The sequence below is a fragment of the Leishmania donovani genome, chromosome 31 (assembly GCF_000227135.1).
Source record: "Leishmania donovani BPK282A1 complete genome, chromosome 31".
Classification (NCBI taxonomy): domain Eukaryota; phylum Euglenozoa; class Kinetoplastea; order Trypanosomatida; family Trypanosomatidae; genus Leishmania; species Leishmania donovani.
The window spans coordinates 164,444-174,934 of record NC_018258.1 but is presented as its reverse complement, the minus strand read 5'-3'; the positions used below and the strand labels follow the sequence as shown (position 1 = coordinate 174,934).

General features: G+C 60.1%; 3 protein-coding genes across 3 annotated transcripts; all 3 read left to right on the top strand.

Moving 5' to 3' along the window:
* Positions 1–1,817: 1,817 nt before the first annotated feature.
* Positions 1,818–4,286, top strand: LDBPK_310510 (hypothetical protein, unknown function; the record flags this gene model as incomplete). The annotated part of the gene is made up of 1 exon (XM_003863093.1): positions 1,818–4,286. The coding sequence occupies one exon, from the start codon at positions 1,818–1,820 to the stop codon at positions 4,284–4,286; it is 2,469 nt and encodes an 822-aa protein (XP_003863141.1).
* A 909-nt stretch (positions 4,287–5,195) lies between these two features.
* On the top strand, positions 5,196–6,350 carry LDBPK_310500 (hypothetical protein, conserved; the record flags this gene model as incomplete). The annotated part of the gene is made up of 1 exon (XM_003863092.1): positions 5,196–6,350. The coding sequence occupies one exon, from the start codon at positions 5,196–5,198 to the stop codon at positions 6,348–6,350; it is 1,155 nt and encodes a 384-aa protein (XP_003863140.1).
* A 2,037-nt stretch (positions 6,351–8,387) lies between these two features.
* On the top strand, positions 8,388–9,116 carry LDBPK_310490 (hypothetical protein, conserved; the record flags this gene model as incomplete). The annotated part of the gene is made up of 1 exon (XM_003863091.1): positions 8,388–9,116. The coding sequence occupies one exon, from the start codon at positions 8,388–8,390 to the stop codon at positions 9,114–9,116; it is 729 nt and encodes a 242-aa protein (XP_003863139.1).
* Positions 9,117–10,491: the final 1,375 nt, after the last annotated feature.

The following is a 10,491-nucleotide window of genomic DNA, read 5'->3' as shown; positions in this document are numbered from 1 at the left end:
CGTGCACCTAGATCACCGCTTCCTCACTACCCGCACGACGGGCGCCGCTGCTTCCGTCCTGGAACAGGGGACTTGGTGCGGCCCGCTTGCATCACGACATTGCTGTCCACCCAGGCTCGTTAGACGCATGGCCCGGCTCGACGGCTGCACAGCTCGTCCGAGACGACGAGGCTTTGGCCGTGTGCCTACGAAGACAGATGAGCTGCGCTTGTATGTGTATACATTTGCGGACGGCTGATTGTGGAAAGGCAGGTCTCGAAACGAATACCCCCCTTCTCTCGCACCCCTGCTTACTCCCCTCTCTGAGCATTTACATCGTATCTTTGCCTCTCAGCCGGCTCACTATTTCTTTCTTGGTGTCGGCGTGTGTGGTGTGGTGCGTGTGTGTGTGCCTCGCGTGCGAGGCATTCCCTCTGCCCCCCCCCTCCCCTCCCGTCTTCCAGTCGCTGTTTCTTTCGGCTCTTGTGTACCGCTGTTTGAGCACCTCCACACACAGGCAGGTGCGCGGCACCCTGAAGCGTTCGGTGACTGCACAATGGAGAAACACGATCAGCAGGGATCAGGGCAGGGGTACCACGTCATGCGGTGTCTCTACTCCCTCCTCGGCGGCGGATCGCTCACCGGCAGCTTTGGCACGAAGGCGTTGTTTTATTTTTTTTTTTTTTTGACCTCGGCGCGTGTGCATCTGTCTGTGAGCCCGCTCATGTGTCTGCCGGTGCGCGGCATCTGTGCCGTCTTCCCCTCCTCCACGCTGCCACCTCCCCCTCCCCCCCCATCCATCCATCCATCCACCCCATGTGCGTATCTTCTTTTTGCTGCCCCGTTCTCACTGTCTCGTGCGCTTTGTACGGGCCACTGCTGGTGAAGTAGCGGGGCGTTGGCGCGTACGGTGCCGGGCGGGAGGGGCCCACTGCCCTCCCTCTGCCTTCTCGCCCTTGGCCTGCCTTCTTTGCTTCGACGGCGTACTCCTTTGGCTTCTCTCGTGTATGCTTGTGGGCTCGTTGTTTTTTGTTCACCGGTGCATCGTCCTTCCTTTTTTTTCCCCCTTCGACGTTATTCTTTCCCCTCCCTCCGTCCTCTTTTGTTTTTTTTTTTTTGCTCGGTCGGCATCTCTGTCTCTCCCTTGGTGGGGTGCGAGCACGTTTCTCTGTCGCCTTGTTGCTACTACGCACATGCGCGCTTGTATGTGTGCGTGTGTGTAGTCACGGAGACGCATGCCGCCCACGCTGTGCAGCATATCCTTTGTTGGAGCGAAGAACAAGAGTCAGGGAGAATGGAAATCGGGCAATGCAAGCTGGCTCTGTCGTATTCAAGCCCAGCGAACGACGTACTGTTTCAGGCGCCAGGCTCCCTCCAGTTGATCGCTGTCGATATAACCACCCTCTCGCCACGCCGATCACCGAGGCCAAGTGCACAAGGGCAGTCGAAGAGAACTGAGTAGATGACGGGCAGAAACGCTGTGTGTATGCGCATCGGCACTATTTCCTCGCACCATGTCCGCAACTCTCCCGTACCCGTCTCTTGACGCTAGATGATTCTTTCTCTGTTTTTGCCTCACCCCCTTTGCGCCTCTTCCGGTGCATGTTACCGCTGACGCTTCCCTCTTGTCGCATGTGATGGGCATCAACACAACTACTCCTACCGCCTCGTGGCTTCGTCTCGTTTTCTAACCTCCCATCCTCGTTGGTGCGCACGCGGTCGGTTTCTCGAGACTGCGCGTGTGTCGCGTATGTGTCTCTCTCCCTTTTCGACGCTGCTACGGTTTGTCGCGTCTGGACCACGGCGCAACACCTTCCTCTGCTCTCCAGAACGGTGGGATGGGCGCCTGCTGCTGTAAAAATCCGACCTCCTCCGTGGCGATGGTAGCGGGGGAGGGGGTCGAGTCTATCCCTCAGGGAGGCGAGGGCAGCGGGGGTGCTCCCACATCGAGCACCTTCTCTGGCCCTTCTGCGCACCCCCTCACTCTACCCGGCCACCCGGAGGGCGAGACAGCCACGGTAGCTTCTATGCCGTTAGCCTTGGACAGCGCAGACAAAATCGGCGCTGAAGGGCACTTCGAGCGCGGCGATGGATCTGATGAGCTCTCGAGTGACACATGGCCATCGTTGCACGCCCGAGTCTGGCGCCGACGCGGCGGCGTATCAGGCGAGACTCCCTCGCGCGCTCTCACCGCTGCTATGTGGCAGTGGCGACAGCCGCCTTGGGAGAGCCCGGAGGAGTGGCAGGTGCTCCGCCGAGTGCTTTGCGGCCATCCGCTCTTTGCCGCCTGCCGCGACGATGCGTCGATGCTGCGGGATGTCATGGAGGTCTTTGAGAGGCAGGAGACGCAGCCGGGAGAGGTGATTGCGTCGCCAGGGGACAGCTGCGCTTTCCATGTCGTGGTGAAGGGCCAAGCTGTGGCTGACGTCGGCGATGGCGATGCAGTGATTGCACAGGCAAAGAACAAGCGACAGGAGTGGGCTGTCGGGGACTACTTTGGGAGTGAGGGTCTGCTGTACGTCTTGAACCCAGACGATGAGGGCGCAGCGGTGTGCGCCGCGGGCCACCCCGATGCATCTTCGCCCACTGCCACGTGGCGGCTGAATCGCATGCTCTATCAGATGCTGATGCGCACCTTCTACGATGACGCACACCTCCAGCTCATGAAGTACCTTTTCCAGTCGCCGCTCTTTCAGCATCTCTGTCGTGCACAGATACGACACCTCTGCGAGAAGGCAGAGATGGTGACATGGGACACATCGGCGCGTTTGTTGCAGAGGGGTGAGGTGCCGACCAGCCTCTTTCTTTTAATTTCTGGCACCGTGGCCCTCATGCATGTCCAGCGGGGCGGCGGTGGCCACGCAGGCGTGCCACGCGTGCAGTCCATCGTTCTTGGCGCAGGCGACTGCGTGGGCGATGCCGAGCTTCTCCTCTTGCATCGCGCAGCAGACGAGGAAGACGTCACCACTGCCTCGAAGAGGCTGATAGCGATGCATTCGTTGTGCACGTACGCAGTGCAGAAGCCGGTACAGGCGATCCGCATCCCTATTGAAGATCTTCTTGCCGTGCTTTCAGGGCACGATCTGCAGCACATGCGGGAGCGCAGTCGCAGCGTGCGAGAGTTGGAATTGTGGCAGCGGCAGGCGCAGATGCCGGGTGGCCTGCGCTCTCTCGTGGATGAGTGTCTCGTGCTGAACATCTCCAACCCCAACAGCGACAGTGACAGCGACAGCGACGAGGATTCGCTGGTGTTGCAGGGAGGACCCGGCGTTGCTGCGTCTCCGCTGTCGAGGCGGCTCTCCGACGACGCGTCGCAGGATGTATTTGTGAAAGGTGCCGATGCAACGGCCTTCTTCCTCGAGCAGATGTTCTCCCGTCAGACGTATCGTCGCGCGGACGGGCGAGAGCGCGGCCTTTCCATGGCCACCTTCGCCCCGCGCCAGCGATACCTAGTCGGGACGGTTCTGTTCCACGTCGAGTACGCTGCAAGTGGCAACGGTATGATGCGTGCGAGTGGAGGACTGCCGCCAAGTGATGACGGGAAGGGTGCAGCGAGCACAGCAGGCTCTTCTGCAGCTGCAGGGTCTCGCAAGTCTCATGGGTGTCTCTACGCCGTCTTCTCCGGCGAAGTAACCGTCGTGAACAGCGACACGGGCGAGGCCATCTACAGCGTCTCCCGCGGCAACACGCTCGGTGAAGAGGCGCTTCTCGCTCCGCTTCGTTGCTGCTCTGCGACGAACCCTCTGCGCACGCACGCGGTTGTCTCCAGCTCCGATGGGTGCGAGGTGTTTGAGCTCAGCCGGCGCGCGTTCAAGGAGTTCTTGCAGCGACCGTACTGTGAGGCCCTCCGCGACTTCTGCAGTGTGTTCTGCGTCTTTCCATTCGCATGGTGCTTTCCTCAACACTACTGGCATTTTTTGTTCAACTGCACGACGGAGCGCGAGGCAGTCGGCGGCGACCTCATCGGCGTTCGCGGGGCAGACTGCAAGTGCGTGTCGCTCATCCTCGATGGCCGACTCGACGCTTATGCCAGAAGCAGTGCAGCGGACAGTGGAGGGAAAGAACAAGACCACGATGAGGAGACGTCGGTGGCGTCGTTTGCGGCAGGCGACATCGTCGGCGGGTGGGAGGTGATGGAGGGACGCCCCTGCAATGTGGCGTACGTGTGTGTGTGCCGCACTCGTATGCTGTGCGTTCCTGCCGAGTCCTTTGCCGGCCTCTTCCGTCCAGCGATGCCGTATCTGCGACTCATGTGGTCCGAACGGCGATATAAAAGGGTCATGGTGGTGTCAGCGACGGAAGGCTGACCTACCACGGCGCTTTTGAAGATGTGTATATCTGCGTGCGCATCACTGCTGTCGCTGCTCCCTTGGCATGGCCACGCCGTCCGCGCAAGAGCGCTGCGGCGACGCGTCGCACCATGCGCCTCCCTCTCGCTTTCGTGCGAGCGAGCCTCTGCTGCCCTTTGCCTTTATCTGTATGCGTTTTCGAATCTATGGAATGCTCGGTAGTCGCACATCAGCTGCTGCTCCCTCTCACCTGACTCTGCTGGACCAAATCCATGTGCGTGCCTGCGAATGTTTGCGCTCAGCAGCGAGGTCGCCATCTTGTGCCTTGTGACACCTTGTCCGCTGGCACACGTTTCGCGCGAGCAGGCACGCGTATACCCAATATGTAATTCTACCCAGCTGCTCAGTCTGTTCTTATGTAAAGCAGACAACCCCGCACTGGAGTGCGCTGCCTTTTCCATTTCCCCTGGCGTACGTTTGCTGTGCCTTTTGTGGCGCCGCCCTTCTCGTTTACGGCGACTACCGGACTCTACGCACTGCGACTCCCTCCCACCGCCCCCCCCCAAAAAAAAAAGAAACCCTGAGGGGGTACACACGCGCCAACTGGCCTTCGCCCACCTCTCTGCGTTTTTCTGTTTCCAGAGCGCTTATGGGCCACTGCTGCTGATGCTCTTCTCTGATCTTTCCACTCCTCTCTGCTTCTGGCTTGTGTTCTACACATGCTCGTACTCTCGTCCCCGCCTTCGCACCACTCCGGTACGCCTATGCCGTACGGGTGACTGTTATCGTGCGTAGGTGGCGCCTCTTGGGAGGGGGTGCGCCTCACACAGAAAGCCACGCGGCTCCGTTGTACAGACAGACACGAAAGCCATTTTCTGCCTTATTACCGCTCGATCTCCGCCCCTCTGCGGGGGTGCCACGGCGAAAATGCTCCGTTGTACAGCTCTTGTTCAACTTCGGGTCCTGTGTCTGACGATGCTGCCTGACGGCGGCGCGCTCACGCCGGCGCTCCGTAAGTTGGGCTACACCCCGTACACCCTGCGCTCCACGTACCAGCAGGGCCACGCCAGCACCCACCCTATCGAGTGGTCCCAGCTGCTGGATGGCAAAACAAATGCGTTGCCTGCCAAGGTGCTGGCGGACTACGACGCCGTCGTCGGCCCACCGGGTGCCATGGTGTACGACGTGCTGCTACGCCAGGCACCGAGCTACACCAAGGTAATCCTGGTCGAGGAGACGGAGAAAGATAAGTGGGCAGAGAAGTACGACACATATCTGGAGCGCTTGCAGATCTCGACGAAGCGCGCCTCGAAGAATCGAATAACGCAGGCCTTTCAGAACATGATCGCCAAGATGGTCGTTGGTGGCGATGCATCAGGAGCGCCGGCGGCGGCCTCGGCTGGTCCTAGGTCGTCTCTGAGCACGAGACACTCTCGGAGCCTCATGATATCCTCCTCCGGTGACCTGCGCCGCTCCTTCGCTGCGGAGGCGGCGGAGTTGAAGCGAGGTTTTTGTGGCAGCAAGGCGCCCTCCCCCACATCTGCGAGTGACCCTAGCGAGGATTCTCGCGGCACGGCAAAGGCAAGACACGCAAAGAAGGAGAGCAACGCGAGTGATGGCGAACTGCAGCATCCGCGCGCTGTCGCGCTGCAGTTGTATGAGGAGAGTGTGCGAGTGTCGATTCCGCCCTCTGCGTTGCTTGTGTACCGCTACGGCGACGGCTGGGAGCCGCTCTGCTCCTTCCTCGACAAGCCCGTTCCCTCCATCCCCTTCCCTGAGTACGAGGATGGACTTCGTGTCCTCGGGAACCTGCAGGAGCGAATCGATCGGGCACACACATTGCAGTATGTGGCGGGCGGCATCTGTGTTCTGTGCGTCCTGATGACGGTGCTGCCGCGTTGCGAGGGTATTGTGGAGTTTGTGAAAAGCCTGTACACGGACTACCAAGTGGCATTCGGCGCTGACAGTGCCGCATGCGCTAGGACGACGGCCGGAGGCGATTGCTCGAAAACGGAGGTAGAGACGTTTGAGACCGCGTGGCAGAAACGTGGCGGCTCTGTGACGCGCACCGCGAAGGAGTGAGGGAGTCCGGTGAAATCGCTTCTGTATACTTGTGCGTGTCTACAATGGAAAAGCGAACTGGAGGCGGTGGTGGTGTGATTGGGGCAACTGTTCACACAATGCGTAATCCAGCAAGAAAAGGCGCGTTTTGATCGGCATTTCTGCGTGCGAAGGCGAAGAGTGACGTGCCATCGAGAATGAAGGCAGACATGAAGTGGTGACTACACGTGTGGGCAGAGGAGTGCGTCGGTATTGGTGACGTCTGTCCTCGTCACGTGGCGTCGCACACGCATACCTGTATGTGCACTATTTTCAATGATTTTGGTGGACTTCCCTCTCTTTGTTTGCACTTTCCTCGATCGCTTGCCTTGCGCTCCTGCCCTCTCACTCCTCTGGTGCCCCGCCAGCATGCGCATGACCCTCTTCACACACCAGTCAAACCAGGAGCGCGCTCTGTGCGCATTCGTTTTGCTCTTGTGCTGCCGGCATCGTGGATTATGCGACTTCCCACACCCCGGGCAACACACCCAACCATCAGTGTCTCCGTGCGTCTCTTCTTGTTTGTATTTGTGTGACAGAGGGGTATCCAGCAGCTAAGCTACCGTGCACCACTTCTTGTCGCTCCCCTCAGCAGTCACCGGTGATGCTGTGCTGATCGCTGTGGGCACTCCAGCAGGCGACTGCCGGCCAGCGCTCACGTGCCCGAGTCAAAGAGCTGCGAGTACTCTTCCCTGATCCAGCTTTCTTCTCCATTCACACAGGTGCCCTTATGAAGCGGCTGCTTCTGTTCGATCCATCGCCGCAGGCGGCGACCTCACGCGTGCCGCAGGACGCGGGCAACAGCGGGTTCGCAGGCATCGCCTCCTGGGTCCGCAGCACAGCGCCTTCCGGCCAGGAGTCCGTTGAGCACCGCGTTGGTGTCATCGTGCGCCACAGCTGCGCTCTGCTGGCACACATAGCTGAGAAGCGCATCACGTACTTACTCTATCCTCGGCCTCTCAAGATGCGCATGACCAATGCGTAGAGTGCAGCCTATCTGTATTACCGAGGGGTCGATGTGGTGGCGCCGCTGGAGCAGTACATGGCGGTGTCCGCCGTCGCGGCGAAGCTGTGTGAGATTGAAGACGCTTGAGAGATGCTTAACGTGAAAGCTCTTCACTCATCCCTCGCCTACGTGTTCGCACATCGCTACGCCGAGGAAACGCTCGTCGCGAGCGGCTGGCGACGTCGCCGACGAACTTCTTCCGTGAACTGCCGCTCACGACGCGCTACGCAGGTTTGCAGCGCTGCCCGACGGGGGACGCCCAGGTAGGCGTGCGCTACAGCTTCCGCACGACTGAGGCGGATCTGCCAGGGCTCCCAAACCTTGCCGTACACCCCGTCGCCATGGTCACCTTTGCAGTCGTCTTCGTCTTTCACGCCGAGCGGGAACTCGTGCAGAAGCGAGGGCGGCGGCTGGTGGCAGTCAAACTGGCTCCGCTCACCGCGGGGCCCCTATGACGGAGTCGCGACGCGCGCCCCAATGCCGAATGAGGCCTGCTTGTAGCATCCACGTCAGGAAGCGGTGGCGCTAGAGCCCATGAACGACTGGAGGGATTTTGCGTCTCTCACCAGCGGCTAACGTTCGTGATGCGCTCCACAAAGAAACGCAGACGAAAGGAGAGGCTTCTACAGCGTCCAAGGCGGTGTTGCAGCGACACAGCGCGTCGTCTCGTGTGGATGACGGCAGTGGGATGTGCGCGTGTGTGTGTGTAGACCTCTGCGCTCGACGCAACCCATTCCACAAATGGCCTTGACACATTCGTAGAAATTTAACAGTAGCTGCCGAGGCAGTCTTTGCTCTCCGCGGGGTCACGGGGCGGCGCCCATCGAAGCATTCATACGGTACAGCCTCCCCCCCTCCCCCCGCAGTGCTACCTCTCTGTTTCTCCCTTCCACCACGTCTATCTTCTCCGCCACCCACATTCCTTCACCTCTGTGAGCTGTTTCGGTACTCTTCTCGCTCGGTAATCAGAGGGTATCGCAGATCCACGGGTAGCGGGCCGCTGCTGGCTCGGCATGGCGGCGCCCTCCAGAGACTGTGCTTCGCGTCCCTCATTGGATGCAGGCATATTTTTCCCCGAAGGCAGTCGACCCCCGCAGCCGCTTCACGGCCACGGCTTTCTGCTGCACGGCGCCCGGGCAGTGGGCAAGACGTCTCTTGCCTTCCAGGCAGCCATCAACACCGTCCAGCGTGCCGGCGGTAGCGTAGTAGTGCTGTGCCAGGAATCTACGCTGTACGCCAAGGTGCCGCAGCCCTTCACTCCACTGAGCTCCTTGTCCGAGTCGGCCCTCGGCCACATCGAGTTCATCTATGTGGAGGGCTGGACGGCGGCGCTGCGGGAGATGATGGGATTTCGCACGACTCGAGCAGTGCCGGCGCTATTGATCGTTGATGACGACGGCTTCGAGGTGACGGTGCCGGCAGATGGCCGCGGCAAGCGGTCTGGGCAGTACCTAGACTTCCTCGTCGATACCGCTGCCGCCTCGTGTCTCTCCTATTTGGAAAACCTCCATGACTGGATGACCCGCCACGATCGCCCTTTCTTCTATATCCTCGTCACAAACCACCTTCCGGAATCCGCGACGCAGCTGTCGCTTCCCTACGCGGCCTTTCCGCTCGTGAACGTGTGGGTTGGCGCGTCGGGGACGGTGCAGATCACCACAACCCAAGCCGGTGGCACAGCAGAGGTGGTGTCCCCGCCTGCGTATCTTACGTGGCAGAATGGGCTGCGCATGAGGGACTGACGTATTACAGGTGTTGTGTGCTGTGGGCTGTTGTGTGGCATTGACGAAGGTGTGCTGGGCCTCTCACGCTTGCGCTACCGCTGCTTCTGCTGTTCCTCTTCCTCCTCTTCTTGCCCTCACTGGAAGATTTATCATACAAGCAACAAAAAAAAACATGGAGCCTTCGCGACGTCCGAAATGAGGCGGGGCCACAGAGAACTTTTAGTCCGCTGCTGTCGCGCAATCCTCTGCGCCAATATGATGGACGAGAAGGTCCAGCGTGGATGAGCTCTGCGAAGGATCAGGGACACGGGCGGCATGTGCACCGCTGCTTCTCCCCCTCTCGTGTTCGGCAAGGTCTCGTTACCGAGCAAGCACAGCCGTCTTGCATGTTTCCCCCTCACCTCTGCCTTCGCCTTCGCCTTGCCTCTCTTCTCTCCGCTCTCCTCTGTTCAGTTGCGGCTTCGCTAACTGACCCCTCCTCACCTGCGGCACATCTCTCGACTCCCTCCTCTTCTCCCTTCTCCTACCAAATGACCGTTCTCTAACGCATAAATCAGGCGCCCCTCTTCCTCCTATCGTCACACGCCTGTTGGCCCTCTCCCCTCTGTTCGTTGAAGGACACCGTCACCACCAACAGTGGCACCGCGAATGGCACACGGGCCGGGCTGTTTGCCGTTGTGAGGGAAAGCACCGTGCACTTGAGTCTGCGGGTGAGCTCCTTTAGCTGCTGTTGTTTGACGCTTCCAGATGTGTCGCTGCAAGGAGCCTGTCCGCGCATCCCTTCCCCCGAGGTGAGGGCGGGGAAGTGCAGCAAAGACCGAAAGAGAGAGGCCTCGCCGCGTTGTATTTGCGGCGTTGTGCCGTGAGAAGTTTTGTGACCGCTACCGTACGCGTTTTGAGCATCTCACGCCTTTTTCTCTCGAGGAGAAGGGGCGTTGGGCTCTTCCCCGCTTCCCTTTCGTCATTTGTGGCGCTCGGCCTTTTCCTTGACGGATGGACGTAAGGGAAAGACGGGACGTGCAACGCTGCCTGGACCTCTTCCCCTTTTTGTTGTTATTCTCACTTTTGCGTGACCCCAGAAAAGGGGGGACACCCTCCGTGTGTGCGGCATTTCAGGGTCCAGCACCTCCACTCGGCGTGGGAAGGAGCCAGGCAGTCCCCCTCCCCCTATCCCCTGATGAATGCTGAACCAACTCTGATAGTGGTAGAGTCAGGTGCCTACGATGTGAGGAGGTGAGACCGATGCATCGCTACTGACGATGTCGGTTGCCAGGTCACGGATGGTGTGGCGTCGGAGCGGCCTGCAGCTGTGAGCACGCTTGTGCCACCCATATGGCGGGTGAAGCGTCCGTGCGACCCGAGCATATGCTACCCACCCACCGGGAGCCCTCGC